The sequence below is a fragment of the Cervus canadensis genome, chromosome 24 (genome assembly GCF_019320065.1).
Source record: "Cervus canadensis isolate Bull #8, Minnesota chromosome 24, ASM1932006v1, whole genome shotgun sequence".
NCBI lineage: Eukaryota > Metazoa > Chordata > Mammalia > Artiodactyla > Cervidae > Cervus > Cervus canadensis.
In genome coordinates, this window is record NC_057409.1 from 20,146,067 (window position 1) to 20,163,323 (window position 17,257).

At 42.4% G+C, this 17,257-nt stretch overlaps 1 protein-coding gene across 5 annotated transcripts in view; it reads right to left on the reverse strand.

The window, feature by feature from the left end:
- RHBDD1 (rhomboid domain containing 1) overlaps positions 1-17,257 on the reverse strand; it is a 188,432-nt gene that overhangs the window by 158,941 nt on the left and 12,234 nt on the right. For 4 of the 5 annotated variants that reach the window (XM_043445300.1, XM_043445301.1, XM_043445304.1 and 1 more), the window contains one exon: positions 1,197-1,694. In XM_043445300.1, coding sequence (XP_043301235.1) covers positions 1,197-1,629 — 433 coding nt within the window. In that variant the 5' untranslated portion in view covers positions 1,630-1,694. Of the gene's footprint in view, positions 1-1,196; positions 1,695-2,676; positions 2,729-17,257 lie in introns of those variants that run through there. The other variant, XM_043445302.1, reaches the window with a different exon arrangement.

Here is a 17,257-nt window from a genome sequence, read left to right on the forward strand (position 1 = left end):
ACTAGTAATGGTACTAAATGCAACTGAATTTTAAACTTCAAAATCATTAATTGTATGCTATGTGATTTTTAACTCAATTTGAAAAAACACCATTAATGTGTATTTTTCTAACTCCCATGGAAAGATATATTGAAGGCAGGGCATATTTCCTTTGTTCTCACACAATTAGACTCATGAAGATGTATCTTAGAGGAAAGGGGAAAGGACAGCAGGGAAAGGAGAGGAAAGGGTTTGTTTTCCTTCTGTTTCAGGACAATTTCCCTCCTACCCTTCACATTCTAATTTTTAGAAGACCTATGTTAAGTCCTGATGGCAATTCAGTCCTACAAGAAAAAAATAAGAAAAGAACTAGCGAGGGGCAACAGTGAGAGGCAAGGTAACACGTGGATAGTCATGTAGACTAGGTTCAAATCCCAGCCCCATCACTTACGAGGTGTATAACCGTGACTGATTTCCCTGTGCCTTAGCTTCCTAACTTAGAAAATGAACACAAGGCCACCTCCCTATGGGCCTGTTACATTAATTAAACAGCATAAACTGTGCATCGAGACTGGGCCCCCCAAGTGGCGCAGTGGTAAAGGATCCGGCCGCCAAAGCAGGAGATGCAAGAAATGCAGGTTCAATCCCTGGGTCGGAAAGATCCCTTGGAGATAGAAATGGCAACCTGTTCCAGTATTCTTGCCTGGGAAATCCCACAGACAGAGGAGGCTGGTGGGCTCCATTCCATGGGGTCACAAAGAGTCAGACATGACTGAGCACACACACATGTACAGAGAATATCTGGTAAGGAGGGGCCATCATAGGGTGTGGTACCTTTATTTTAATGGCGTTATTGAGAGACCTGATCTTTTTAGAGAACTCCCTATCACAAATACACCAGTGCATCTCTCTCTTTGGCCCCATCACAACGGAGCCAGGGCATATTTCCAAAATCCTATTTCCTGCAAAACTACCTTTGGGCAGACCATAGTCTAAACTGTCCAAGAATGAATAATGCGGCATAATGGGAGATAGCAAAATCAATGACTCTCCTGTGCTCCAATAAGCCTCTTCTCCAAAATCCAAGCCCCAGCAGTCCTTAGCCACTCAGATGTCAGCTCCCTCACCGGCTGGGACCCCCGCTTCATAAAACAACAGCAGCTGCACCTCCCTTACGGTCTTCACACAGGCTACCTTTATAAATGTGTCTGCCTTACCTGAGAAACCCACAGCACAGTTCCTTTTGAAGTCAGGCTCATTTAGAAATTCTGCCAGAGCAAATTCCAAGAACAGGTACACCACCCCAGTGAGGAGGGAGAATGTGACGATGACGTAGGCAAACCATCTACTCCCCAGTCTTCTCTCCAGATGAATTCCTTTCCACAGCATGGATGCCATATTGAAATACAAGTGCCAGTCATCCGCGTGGTGAAGAGGGGAAAGCAGCAGGCGCTGCCAGTCCTTCTGATGGTAACACTTCTCCACGCTGAGGCAGGAGCTAAGCAGCGGCTTCAGGGGATTCAAGAACAACCAGATGTTGAGAGCCAACGTTGCCAGGGTGACAGGTGGAACATTGTTGATCCCGACCTGGAAGATTTGAGAAAGGAGCAGAAGCAGCCCGATGTTAACTCCTCTTGATCTCCGATGCATGGTGAGATATCAAGTCGGAGATGGGAAGATATGGTCAGGTTTGGGGAATACACAGGCAGCTGAATCTAAAACACAATAAAAAAAAAATGCACATGAAAATCCACCAATTAAGAATTAGGGCAAAAAAATAAATAAATAAAAGAATTAGGGCATCGACAAGACATGCTCACTGAAAGATGAGCTTATGTTACATACATCTCATCTCCCATTTAATGGAAACATTTATATTCTGTGTTGCCCAGAGCAACTCCCAGGACACCGGCTGCCATCTCTCCTCATTGTACATCCTAAAGGAGAAATGTTATCCCAAATCCCAGTGGGCCAGTGAATGGCTGGGTATGCTTTTTCTGACAAACATGCCATAAAAATGTGACTTGCCTCCTGTATAAAAAAAACTTATAACCTAACAAAAAGACAAAGATAGTACACAGATATTTAATGATAGTACACAGATACTTAGTGATTTCTTCTCGGACTGTTTTCTAATTTTAAAGAAGTTTTGATTTTGATATATTAGAGTCTGCCCCAAAGTTGTTTGACACTGGCAAGTCTTAAAATGCAAGCATATATTATCTTCTAGTCCATATTGCCAGATGTTAACTGCTAGAATGCTTTATTTTCACAAAAATTGCCACTTTCAAATGTTCCACTATGTGCCAAATCCTGGACTGAAACACGGTCACTGTCTTTAAGGAACTCATTGTCTATTAAGAAGTAAACCAACAGCTGCCATACAGTGTTTTAAATGCAGGGACCGAGGAAGCCGCGACCCGAGGCCGTGACTCAGCCTGACACGGTTATGGTCTTGAAGGGTAAACTGGATTCACCAGCGAGGAAAGAGGACCCTGTTCACTGGTCTACTTCTCCATGCCCTGGACTGATCTTGTGACCTACTTTGGTTGACAGAATGAAGAGCAAAGGACACTCATTCTGAATCTAGGCCTCAGGTGATTTGCAGACTTCCGCTCTCATTTGGAACCCTCCCACACAACCATGCACAAGTCCAGGCTAGCCTGCTGCAGGATGGAAGACACGTGCTCTACTCACCTGATGGCCGCAGCCACTGACCAGCTAATGCCTCAGAAACAGACCTGTTGAACTGACCAAAAATGAATAAGTAAGTCCAACTGGGGGCTTCCCTGGTAGCTCAGCTGGTAAAGAATCCACCTGCAATGCAGGAGACCCCGGTTTGATTCCTGGATTGGGAAGATCCCCTGGAGAAGCGCTACCCACACCAGTATTCTTAGGCTTCCCTAGTGACTCTGAATCCGGTCAAGAATCCGACTGCAATGCGGGAGACCTGGGTTTGATCCCTGGGTTGGGAAGATTTCCTGGAGGAGGGCATGGCAACCCACTCCAGTCTTCTTGCCTGGAGAATCCCCATGGACAGAGGAGCCTTGCCGGCTGCAGCCCATAGGGTCGCAAAGAGTCGGACACGACTGAGCGCCTAAAACACAAATCCAACTGAGCCCAGACTAATTTGCTGACTCACAAAACAGTGAGCTAAACAAATGATAGCTTTTATCAACAATAAGATATTTAAAGTTTTTCATCTGTTTATTTTTGGCTATGCTTGGCCGTTGCTGTGTAGGCTTTTCTCGAGTTGCGGTGAGCAGGCTCTGCTCTCTGCTTTCGGGGCCCACTACTCAGTGTGGGGGCTTCCCTTATTGCGGAGCACAGGCTCTAGTGTGGGGGGGCTTCAGGAGATGCGGTTCCCGGGCTCCGGAGAGCAGGCTCAGTAATTGCAGCGCTCAGGCCTAGCTGCTCTGTGGCATGTGGGAGCCTCCTGGACCACAGAGCAAATCCGTGTCTCCTGGATGGACAGGCTGATTCTTTACCACAGAGCCACCAGGGAAGCCCAGTAAATATCTTAAATTAACTTCACTAAGTTTTGGAGTGGTTTGTTACACAGCAATGACTAAACAATACCGGAGGTCTTTGCTTTGGAATGGGTCTAGGTTACGCTTCTGGGAAGAAGCTAGTCAAGAAAGGGAAACAGACTAAAGATTTGAGAGATAAACAAAAGGAGTCAAGTCCTGAGAGGAGCAGCCTTGTCCTCCGCAAGTAAGAAGGCAAGTGTCAGGTATAGATATGGGTAAACAGGCAGATTAGGGGAAAGGATGCTTATAAAGTTCTCATCTAGTGGTTTTCTGACTTGCCTGATTTCCCTTTTTCTGAGCTTTCTTGGCTTCCAATCAAATATACACCTCACTCTGATACACTAAAGATTCTCATTCAGACAACAGACTGGAAAGTGCATAGCTTTGGATTTAAAAAATGGCTAGACTCTCCTACTTACTAGCCCTGGGACCTTGGGCAAACTACGTAAACTTCAATTTCTTCACTTTAAATTAGAAATAATACCTCCTTCCAAGGATCACTGTAACATGTCTAGAACAAAGTAGGTGGTGAATAAATGGTAGCGCCTTTTTTCACTGTGGCTTCCCAGGTGGCTCAGCGGTAAAGAACCCAGTTGCCAACATAGGAGACACGGGTTTGATCCCTGGGTCAGGAAGATCCCCTGGAGAGGGAAATGGCAACCCAATGCAGTACTGTTTCCTAGAGAATTCCATGGACAGAGGAGCCTGGCGGGCTACAGTCTATGGAGTTGCTAAAGAGTTGGACATGACTGAGCAACTAAACAACAACGTTTCATTACAATAAAATAATCTTAATTAAGAGAAAAAGCTTTCACAAATGACAGCATTCTAATAAAACTCAAATGTACTCCCCAACCTGTCCCCCATATGGATTTTTATTAACATCATGCCCAAAAGAAAAAATTACACATATGTGTGTGTCATATGTGTATCCCCATTATTAGCAACCAAATTTCTTTATTGCCAGGGCATGTCATTATAGCTTTGTAGCAATCTCATAAACTACAGAATTTAATAAAATTTCAACTAAAAAGCTCCCAGATAATCTTGGACAAAGAGTCTACATTTTTCCCATTGACCTTCATGTTGATTTTCAAATCTCCAACTATTGTGACAAGTTGGCAATTCCCCTCAATAGTTATGTATATATCAAACATCATTACCTGTAATGGGAGTAATGGAAAAATATGGCCATGGTCATTAAGTAACCGGCTTAAAAGAAATCACAAAATAAACCCTTCAGTATTAGTACAGTGTCCTATGATACCAGCCATATGTGCAGCAGAAAACCAAAAGTAATTATGTCTTTGCTTAAGAAAAAGTTCCCTCTCAACTGGAATTACTCGAGATGAAGAGTACAAACAAAAAGGTAGTGGCACTTCCCCAAGCCTCTCTCAGGCTGTGCACCCAGGCTCACACTACACTCGCTTGATTTCTGCTCAGACCCAAAGGCCCCCTCTTGTTCCCCTCCCTTCTCACCTCTGTCTCCCCACTGATGACTGCTCCCCTGGGCCGCTGGGCTCTCCTGTAGGTCTGACTCCTTCCAATCCCCCTTTCTTTGCGTTTCAGTTTCCCTCCATTCTTACACTCTGTTTTGCATACACTCATGGAATTCCACTCTCACGGTTTCTATAATTGTTTTTATCAGGATGGTTCCCAAATTTACATTTTACAGGCTTTATTTCTCAGATTTCAGAGACATAACCTTCTAGGAAGACTATAATCTGCCCAATCTCTTGCTCTCACAGAATGACTATTCAGCCACACCTTCAATCACTAATTTATTTAATAGCTAGCAAGTACTGAATGCATGCCAGCCCCTGTACCAGGCACCAGAGGCATAGCAAAGACCAAAATACTTGCAATCTTAGTCCTTAAATGGCCTATTTCTATTTGTTGAAGGAAATAGAAATACTGGCTGCAAAAAAATCACAGGATGAATAAAACAACATGCTATGCTTAATACTGCAAAGGCAGATAAAATCATAACCAATGTGAGAAGTGCATAACATGTGTCAGGCTCTGCTTTCACAAAGGTCAAGAGAAGGAAGTTTTGAGTTTTAAGTAGCCAAGGTCAATCAGTATTGTTGCATATCAGATCTGTGGCCCAGATTCCTTTCTTATAAGTTATACCAAGTCAGACATCCAAGGTGAGGGGTGTAGCCTGTTTGTAACAAGGTAACAGAAAATCCAACTAGTTCATGTGAAGATCAAATATGTAAATTGACCTTGTGGGTCAGGAAGGCATGGTTCTAAGAACACTAAAGACAACAGATCACAAGTGGCATTTACTGTAAGATGAATACTGTCCTGTCCATCAATATACAGCAATTCCTAGAGAGCTGAGCTAAGCTTATTTAACTTATATGCTGAGTACATCATGCAAAATGGTAGGCTGAATGAAGCACAAGCTGGAATCAAGACTGCAGGGAGAAATATCAATAACCTCAGATATGCAGATGACACCACCCTTCTGGCAGAAAGTGAAGAACTAAAGGGCCTCTTGATGAAAGTAAAAGAGGAGAGTGAAAAAGTTGGCTTTCTCACAGAAAACTAACATCATGGGATCTGGTCCCATCACTTCATGGCAAATAGATGGGGAAACAATGGAAACAGTGACAGACTTTATTTTCTTGGGCTCCAAAATCACTGCAGATGGTGACTGCAGCCAAGGAATTAAAAGACCTTGCTCCTTGGAAGGAAAGCCATGACCAACCTAGACAGCATATTAAAAAGCAGAGACATTACTTTGTCAACAAAGGTCCGACTAGTCAAAGCTATGGTTTTTACAGCAGTCACATATGGATGTGAGAGTTGGACTATAAAGAAAGCTGAGCACCGAAGAACCGATGCTTTTGAACTGTGGTGTTGGAGAAGATTCTTGAGAGTCCCTTGGACTGCAAGGAGATCCAACCAGTCCATCCTATAGGAAATCAGTCCTGAATATTCATTGGAAGGATTGATGCTGAAGCTGAAACTGCAATACTTTGGCCACCTGATGTGAAGAACTGACTCATTGGAGAAGACCCTGATGCTGGGAAAGACTGAAGGCAGGAGGAGAAGGGGATGACAGAGGATGAGATGGTTGGATGGCATTACTCAATGGACATGAGTTGGTGATGGACACGAAGGCCTGGCGTGCTGCAGTACATGTCGTCACAAAGAGTCGGACACAACTGAGCAACTGAACTGAACTGAAGCTGTAGGAGACAGCACAGAAGCAAGGTTGATGAGCTGGAAACTGGAGCAATGTGTTTGGTTTTGAAAGTGACTTATTTATTCTAATCTGTACCCAGACCATAACCAGTCATACCAGCTCAAGGAAGACCAGGTTGGGCCCTTGCTCCAGCCCTGCCCTCGACTTATAAGCACTTCCTTCCCCTCACACTCAACATGTCCCAACCTGAACATTGGAAGGTCCCTTCCAAGTCTGGCCCTCCCCCCACGCTCCAGATCTCAGGACACAGAATCTCTGCCTACCTAGCTATTCATGTTGGAGATGCTGATGACATCCTCAACACATACTTTCCCCTCTTCATCCCCAAATCCCATCCACCACACTTTAATTCTTCCAAACTACCTTTTATCAATCTCCCTCCTTCTACCCCTAGATCCACTACATTAATCTAAACCACCATCACAGCTTGCCTGGATTACAACAAATTCTGCTTCTCCTTCTTATACCCACCAACCATTTTCCACCACTGCTCAGAGTAATCATTATAAAACTGAAGTCGGAATCCCTTGTGGTAAGCCTTTGATGGCTTATTGTTGAAGGCTGAAGTCCAAACTCTTGACCACAGCTACATGCTCGTGATAAGGACTGCCCTGCCTGCCCCTCTGGGCTCATCTCACACTGGTCTCTGCCTTATCAGCTATGATCCAGCCACTCAGGACCCCAGGAACTCCATGGTCACAGCATAAATGCAGAGGGCAGAGTTATCTGTTTCGGCTACCACTGAATACCCAGAGCCTAGCACAGTGACTCATATACTTATATGACTTATAAGTATTTGTCCAATGAATCAAAATTAGCATGTTAAATATATCTACGTTATACAATAAATGAGACTGACTGACAGGTCTGAATACCTATGATACATTCACCCCTAAGTATTTTTCCTACAATTGCAGCAGCCTTCCTCATAGCACTATACACATTATTCCACTTAATACTTTCAGTTCCTGAACTGTGTTTGTAACGTTTACCTCAACTTCACAGGAATAAACTTCTGTTCCATTTAAAATGTATTAATAAGTTGCTTTGCCAGAACTATTTGATAAAATAATGGCATTTTAATTATGCAGTAATACATACAAGATAGCGCTGCATCATGGCTGTGACAGAGAGAAATGGAAGACCTCTTAAAATATTGATAGGAAAATTAGCCACATTTACTTTTAATGAGAAATTAAAAATTAAACAGGTATGTAATAAGAAAAACTAAGTAGTTAGAACAAACAAAAGAAACTGAATTTATAATTTGGGAAACCAATGTGTCTCACAGGGGAAAGGAGTTTTACTAAAAGGGAAAAGAAATTAAGTATGGTGATTTTCAATTCTACTTACAAAAGCAAGAAATATTTCATCATTACCATTTACCATGGTGACATTGTATCTCAATTTTCAGTTTAAATGTTCAAGAACTCAGGCTATTAAACTGCAAACATACATACCAGTTATAAATTATATTCCCAATTTGGCATCTGATAGTAACCAAATTAACATCACAAGAAAGAAACTATAGTCCTAATAGGAGTAATCGAACACTATTCTGAAAACAGCCTTCTATGTCATTAAAAGTGCAACAGATCTTAAAACTATTCATTGAGATCTTTTAAAATTATGTGAGATTTTTCTTTAAGAATCAATAAAAGGATTATCAATACATATTTGAGGCAGATTAATGATATGTCATTATTACTATTTTCACACCTTTGGAAAATTTCACTTAGGTTCCATATATATTTAAGCATATCCTCTTTAAAAAAAAATCATAGAGGAGAACGTATGTTTGTCTAAGTCACTTTGCAAGTATTTATCAGAGGCCTGCTATCACTCAGGTTGAATATTTTGCTAATGCCTGACTTTCCAGATGCTTAAGTGTTGATTTTTAAAAATTGAGCTATAATTCACACACCATAAATTTTACTCTTATACTACACATCTCAGTGGGTTGTGTATATTCACAAGGCTTCACAATCACCACCACCATCTAATTCCAGAATATTTTCATTCCGTCCAAATGAAACTCTCTCCACTTACCTCCTTAACCCTCCACCTGCCCAGTACCTGGCAACCACTAACCTACTTTTCACCTCAACGAATCTGCCTATTCTGAACATTTCATACAAACAGAATCATATAGTATGTGGCCTTTTGTGTCTGACTTCTTTCACTTAGCACACTATTTTCAAGGTTCGTCTACACTGTATGAAGCATCAGTACTTAAGAGTTCCTTTTCATGGTCCAACAATATTTTATTATATAGATAAACCACACTGTTTTATCCATTTATGATGGACACTTGGGTTACTCCCACTTTTTTGGCTATAAAGAATACTGCTGCTATGAACATTCATGTACAATTTCTTTGTAGAAACATATCTTTCCAGTTCTCTTGGACATATACCTAGGAAGAGAATTGCTGGGTTAACTCTGGGGCTTCCCAGATGGCACTAGTGGTAAAGAATCTGCCTGCCGAAGCAGCATACTTAAGAGATGTGGGTTCAATCCCTGGGTTGGGAAGGTTCCCTGGAGGAGGGTATGGCAACCCACTCCAGGATTCTTGCCTGCCTGAAGAATCCCATGGACAGAAGATTCTGGTGGGCTAACAGTCCACAGGGTCTCACAGAGTCGGACACGACTGAAGTGACTTAGCACGGTAACTCTATGCTTAACTTTTTGAGGAATTATCAGACTGTTTTCCAAATTTTTGTGCCATTTTTCATTCCCTCCATCAGTGTTCAGTTCAGTTCAGTTGCTCAGTTGTGTCCGACTCTTTGTGACCCCATGAACCGCAGCTTGCCAGGCCTCCCTGACCATCACCAACTCCCAGAGTCCATCCAAACCCATGTCCATTGAGTTAGTGATGCCATCCAACCATCTCATCCTCCGTCGTCCCCTTCTCCTCCTGCCCTCAATCTTTCCCAGCATCAGGGTCTTTTCAAATGAGTCAGCTCTTTGCATTAGGTGGCCAAAGTATTGCAGTTTCAGCTTCAACAGCAGTCCTTCCAATGAACATCCAGGACTGATCATCTCTAGGACGGACTGGTTGGATCTCCTTGCAGTCCAAGGGGCTCTCAAGAGTCTTCTCCAACACCACAGTTCAAAAACATCAATTTTTTGGTGCTCAGTTTTCTTCACAGTCCAACTCTCACATCCATACATGACCACTGGAAAAACCACAGCCTTGACTAGACGGACCTTTGTTGGCAAAGTAATGTCTCTGCTTTTTAATATGCTGTCTAGGTTGGTCATAACTTTCCTTCCAAGGAGCAAGTGTTTTTTAACTTCATGGCTGCAATCACCATCTGCAGTGATTTTGGAGCCCAGAAAAATAAAGTCAGCCACTGCTTCCACTGTTTCCTCATCTATTTGCCATGAAGTGATGGGACCAGATGCCATGATCTTAGTTTTCTGAATGTTGAGCTTTAAGCCAACTTTTTCACTCTCCTCTTTCACTTTCATCAAGAGGCCCTTTAGTTCTTCACTTTCTGCCAGAAGGGTGGTGTCACCTGCACATCTGAGGTTATTGATATTTCTCCCGGCAATATTTCTCCATCAGTGTAAGGGGTTCCAACTTCTCCATACTTATACATACTCAACAACACTTGTTTTTATCCATCTTATTTATTATAGCCATCCTAAGTGGGTGTGAAGCAGTACTGACTTGCATTTCTCTAGCAACTAATGATGTTGAGCAAATGCTTAAATTTTTATTGCTTAAAATATAAATATACATGTTCAAAAAAAAATATATATATATAAATATGCATGTTCAGTGGTACACGTAACCATACAGATAAACATTTCCCTTCCCTCAACCTCCCTCCCACACCCCCTTCAAGGAACAGTTTAACAAACGCCTCAGAAAAAAAAGAAAGATGATGAAAAAAAGATGGAACCACAAAGTCATCCTGGTTAAACTGCCAGAATTTTAGCACTACCATCCATCTCTTCCCCTGTGATGTGATGTGCTAAAAGTGAAGGAGAATGTACTTCAGTAGCAGGGGCCAAACTGGGGCCAAGACATTCAACTCTACACACTGTAAAATCTTTTTTTGAAAGATGCAGAGGGTCAGTATGATTTATCGATTCAAATAAAGCAAAAAAAACTATGGAAATAGCAGATTGGATATGCTAAACATAAAAACGTCCTCCACTTTTGAAACTACAAGAGCTGAACAACAAATTAGAGCATCATAAATACCACACTGACTTGGATATTCGCCCAAGTGAGTTCACAAAACAATTAGATGCATTTTTTCTCTCTCACTGCCAGCATAGTCTATTTTCTCTAAGAATGAACTGAAATGGATCATTTCTTCTCATTGCCACCATAACTCTCAGCAACCTTTCATACATGGTTTTTCTAATCCAAACATAAGAGGCTGCTTTTACCACCTGTTACTATACGGCCAATAGATGAGAATGCTTTGGTTCAGGACAATAATAATACAACCTGTTCTTCTTCCTGATATACCTTAGCATAATTTTATTTTTCCTAAAGGTATTAGCTCCAAGAAAACCCAACTACAAAGTGCAGATTTTCAAGATACTTTTGAAAATAAGAACATGCTTCAGTATATGTATTTGCATTTAGTGGAAAACAAGAGTTTATGAACCAAACACTTGTGAAGTAATTTGTTCTCCTTTTCAAATATATGAATGCATTTCAAAAAGCTTACATAGCTTAAAATGTGATACAGTTGTTAAATACAACATACATAGATATATCAGTAACATAGGAATTATACTTTTAAAACTTAGTACTTAAAACAGTAAATGTAATAGCAGATGGTCTGGCTTCACACCACTGCACGGTGTTCAACTGACCAGAATGCATCATCTACCTAAGTTGATGAGTCAATGGAGGGCTCCGGGGATCCGGTGTGGAAGCTGTGACAGAGTACCATCAACATTTAATGACATAAACAACAGATTTTTTCTGGCCATCAAAATCTGTTACATGACTTCAGGAGCTACGTTAATGATAAAAATCAAAGCATCAGCGTAGGATTCTGTTTTCTTATTTCACATCAGAGGCAGAAAGATACAAAGAAATGAGGACGATGGAACGAAAACCGACTTCGTGAATAAACAATGAAAACCGGAATCAAATTATAGGAAGAAGGTAATGGAAATCTAGTCTTTATGAATATCGTGACAGTAATTACACTCCAGTGTCTGTTCATGGAAATATCTACAGCTTGCACTCTGGTTCAAAAGAAACCAGGAATTGAGAGCACTTTCCCCTTTTGAAGACTGCTGACATCCCCATGTACACAATGGTTCTCCAATCTTGTACACTTCATCTTCGTAACTATGTAAGAAACTCTTACCCAGCTCGAGACAACCATTAAACTCTCTCTCAGATACCAATGGGCTAAATCTTTCTGATTTTCAGCTACCAGACCTAGCTTAAACACACGACACCTAGCTTTTAACACATGAGAGCTCCTCTCTCCAAGTGAAAACAAATACAAAATTTTCCATACCTTACAGAACTAGGTCCAACTATCTTTTACAAGGCCTTCCTAAGTACTAATATCAATGCCATCCACGTGGAAGACAAAATAGATGATCTCCGGGGAGTTAGGATTTAAGATCACTAAAATGACACAGAACTTAAAGAATGTTCCAGACAAGTAAGCAGCCATTAATAATGTCACATGTTATGTGGTGACAGACCCAACCAAAGGTCAGACCCTTATCACCTGATGCTCCTCCCCCAATCTTACTTAAGTTATGCCTGACTCAATTTGCTTAAAATCCAATGTCATCATGTTATTCTTTGCCCCCAGTCCATCATGTTTTCTTACCTAGATCAGCTTTCTCTACATCATCACTGTAATAAGACTGGATAGTATCATAGTTAACAGTAGACTCTGAAGCTTAATGGCTTGGGTTCAAATTCTGGCTCAACTGTTTGGAATTCTATGACCTTGTCATCATCTGTATGAACTTGTTGTTAATGTGTCCAACTCCTTGTGATCCCATGGACTGTAGCCTGACAGGATCTTTCCATTGGATTTCCCAGGCAAGAATACTGGAGTGGGTTGCCATTTCCTTCTCCAAGGGATCAAACCCATGTCTCCTGCATTGGCACACGGATTCTCTACTACTGAGTCACCAGGGAAGTGAAGTGAAGTTGCTCAGTCATGTCTGACTCTTTGCGACCCTGTGGACTGTAGCCAAGCAGGCTCCTCTGTCCATGGGATTCTCCAGGCAAGAATACTGGAGTGGGTTGCCATTTCCTTCTCCAGGGGATCTTCCCAACCCAGGGATCGAAGCTGGGTCTTCCGCATTGGAGGCAGACGCTTTAAACTCTGAGCCACTAGAGAAGCCCTTATAAAATAGATACTAAAGAATACTAAGACCTACCTCATAGAGTAGTTGATGAGTGAGTATATGTAAAACACATAGGACAAGACCTGAAACATAGTAAGGACTTTGTAAGTATTAGCTGATATAAAATAATCATCAGCTCAACTTCAAGCATTTTAGCTTATACCTCAGTCCTATAATATTTGTATAGTGTTCTCAATAATAACTAATATTTATGCAGCTATTTATAGTTTACAAAATAGTATACTTGCTTCATTTCACTTAATTCTCACAATCTGGGGAAGACAAAACTTAGTTCCATGTTATCCACCAGCTGGTCTCTCCAGCACTTGAGGAAAAACAAAAAACAGTCACTTTACTGTCTTGCTAGTCATTCTGAAGCCTGCTCTGTAGAGCTGCCCATATGAAAAGGAACACAGTGAAGCTCCTGCCCTTGAGACTTTCTGGGGAAAAGTTAAATTCCTCTGTCCAAGGTGCTAAAGAATTATGGCCATCTCCACAGATGGGCAGTTCTGTGGGGTTCTCTCACCACCAGAGGTCACCAAAGTGAATTTTACATACATCCCATAGCTTTTAAGTCTGAGTATTCTGAACATAACTGCCCAATTTAATGGAAATCCTTTCAGCAGTTTTGGTGAGAAAGCTTCAGAGAGAGAAATCCCATTTCTTTCTCATTTAAAGACACCAAGATGACAATGCTCTTAAACCTGACTACTGGAACTCAAAACCAGCTCATTACACCAGACAGTGCTTGTTAATCTGGCAAGCCCTTCAACCTTCTGCCTCTCACAAACGCAACCCTTGTCACTACTGTCTACACTTTTGAGAGACTTCCATGGACCTGCCTGTCCATCACTCAAAAAGTAAATGTCCACATTTCCACAGGTTTCCCAGGTAGTGCTAGTGGCAAAGAATCCATCTGCCAACACAGGAGATGCAGGAGACCTGGGTTCAATCCCTGGCTTGGGGAGATCCCCTGGAGAAGGAAATGGCAACCCACTGCAGTATTCTTGCCTGGGAAATCCCATGGACAGAGGAGCCTGGAGGGCAAAGAGTCGGACACGACTGAGCACTTGTCAGCAGCACATTTCCACAGCACATAACAAATTCCTGGAATGACTATATAGGGTTAAATAAAAATCTTTTGGAATTTTAGGTTGTGATCTAGAGGCAGACCAGGAAACAGCTCAAACTTCTGGTACACAGTCCATCTTTTTTTAAGTCAATAGAAACCCTGAAAGAAGATGTCAGCTACTTTGCTTTCACATAACTGCTTCTTGGTGGTAAACTCAAGTTTAAGAGAATTCTTGTAGGTTTAAAAAAAAAAAACGGCTAAAACAATGTTTCATTTTTAGTTCAATCTCTCCTTATATGGCATAAAATTCAATGAGAACTATTTTAGGTAGTAATAAATGAGAAAAAGTGATTAAAAGGGTGAAAGTTTAAATATTTCCATTTAGCCAAGGGTTTGCTTTTATGAAAAATGAGATCTCACCAAAGAGCTAAGGTAGGGCCACCCAGTTTAAGGTAGGTATTGCTCATAGCAATAATGAGACCCACTGAAATGGATGTATCGTCAAGTGAGCTATCACTGTGGGTGCCGGGCTTTATCTCACTGGGAACTCTGGGAGCTGGTACAGATGTGCCCCAGTGTTAATGCCAAGGGCTAGGACTCTGCCTTAACTCCCTGTCACTGGTGGCTTGTCAGAGCAGGAACGGTGGGTGTCAGGGGCCACAGAAAACACGCGGGTAAAGAACCGCAGGTACTGGAGGCTGGGAGTCTGTCAGAGGATACCCAGGGCACAGGGATGTGGCATCACGCCCTGATGTGAGACACACTCCCTGCCACCCCTCCGTTCAATTCTGCCCCAACCTTCAGAGCCCCACTCCTGAGTGGCACCCTTAGTGTCAGATTTCTCAGCCATCTCAGCATTCACGAAATCTCCCACAATGCCTTCCACGGGCATGAACCACCTGTGCCAACAGGATGTCACCAGAGGCTTTTTATCATCTCTACCACACTGTGTTTTCAGGATACCCTGGGCTTTGAGAGCACATATTCTGGAGTCTAAACTGATCCCAGTGACTGGCTTTAGCCTTAAGAGCTGTGTGAAGTTGTGCAAGTCACTTAACCTAAGCCCCTGTTTCCTGCTATGAAAATGGAATAATAATAGCTAAACTTGATCCTGTCCAAGTCTCTTGGACAGCAGGGAGATCAAACCAGTCGATCTTAAAGGAAATGAATCCTAAATATTCATTGGAAGGACTGATGATGAGGCTGAAGCTCCAGTATTTTGGTCACCTGATGCGAAGAGCTGACTCATTAGAAAAGACCCTGATGCTGGGAAAAGACTGAAGGCAGGAGGAAAAGAGGGTGTCAGAGGATGAGATGGCTGGATGGTACTACTGATGCAATGGACATGAACTTGGGCAAACTTCCAGAGATGGTGAGGAACAGGGAGGCCTGGCATGCTGTGGTCCAGGGGGTTGTGAAGAGTTGGACACAACTGGATGACTGAACAACAACAAACCTGATCCTAGAATTCCTGCAAGGGTTCAGTGACCTAAAACACCAAGTGCTTAGAATGATGTCAAGCACACAGTAAACACATTCAATCTCAGCTTGTGTTTTAATGACTTAAACAGAGATACACATTTGCTACTGGGTTTTGGGTTTAAGTTTTCCTCAACACGGGTCAAACACAAAAGTCAAAACTTTGACTAAAGTTACACTCTTATATAGTACGAGTTCATTCTTGGCAGCACTGTTCTCAAGCTTTACACATGCACTATTGCCTGACAAAGTTAATTCATACATCAAGACCCACAAAATGAAGGCTGTCCCAAAGGTCTGGCTCATGACACAAATCTAAACCCAAGTCAGCCTGCTTTTATGGGAACAGCCTCGCTGCCCAGGAAACCTAACGCCAAGCACAATCCTCCAGATCAGCTTTAGTCAGGTCACCTTACTCTTTTGAAAAACAGGTCCTGCTGGCCTCAAAAGGAAACCACCTCCTACCTCCTAGCCAACCATGCCATTTCTTCCTTACGTCTTCTAACTTTCTGTAAAACCCATGTGCGTACATGTGTGTGTGCTCAGTCAGGTCCAACGCTTAGTGACTTCACAGACTGTAGCCCGCCAGTCTCCTCTGACCATGGAATTTTCCAGGCAACGATACTGGAGTGGGTTGCCATTTCTTATTCCAGGGGATCTTCCTGACCCAGAGATCGAACCCACATCTCCTGCGTCCCCTGCATTGGCAGGCAGATTCTTTACCATTATGCCACCTGGGAAGCCCTCGTAAAACTCGCCCTGGCCCCAGATTCCCCAGGAATAAGGCTCCACTGCTTGGGAGGCGCCCTGTCCCCCCACTCTATGAACAAAGGACATCAAACTCACCACTAAGTCGTCTTAGTTTTGTCATCCTGCGTATCCCGTTCAATCCTCTAAACTTTATGTGGCAGGTATTATTTCATTTCACAGATGAGTAGGGGATTTTAATCAAGATAATCTGGCTCCCGAGTCCTTGTTCTTAAAAGGAAGTTGTGAGTCAGGTCTGTCTGCATGAAAGTTGTGAGTTCCTGACTCTTAAGATAGCCTATTCTTGTTCTCTAGCAGTTTGTCAGAACTACCGTGTAAGCGTTTCAGTGACTTACTATACTGTTCAGTGGCCGTGGTCCAAGTAGGCTGGAGGGCAGGAGCGGCGCACCCCCAAATAGGCCACTTGGCATAAGGATTACCTTGGGCTGAATATAATTAAGAACAAGCAGATACAACTAGAGCTCTCTGCTTCCCCAGTCTGCTTAAAAGCAGGACATAAATATGCCTACCACTCCCCCTCTACCAGGCAGGACAAAAGTTAATCACCAGACACAACCTTAAAATTGGCTCCAAAAAAAATCTGCATGGCAAACTTCATCAACTAGCCCTAATCTTCCATTAGTTCCCTGACCCTTTTGCCTTCCTACCGTTTGCTGCCCTAGAAACTCAAAGCCCTTTTCCTTTGCCTTGTTGCTTCTCAAAGAGATGTATTGTTCTTTGGCTAGGATGTTGTATAAGCCCAAGTTCTAACCAACTCTTCAGCCACTCATCACTAGGTATGGAACTTCCACCATCTGAGCCACCGGGGCAGCCCACTAAAAGCCATACTACATGAATTCTCCAAGCAAGAATACC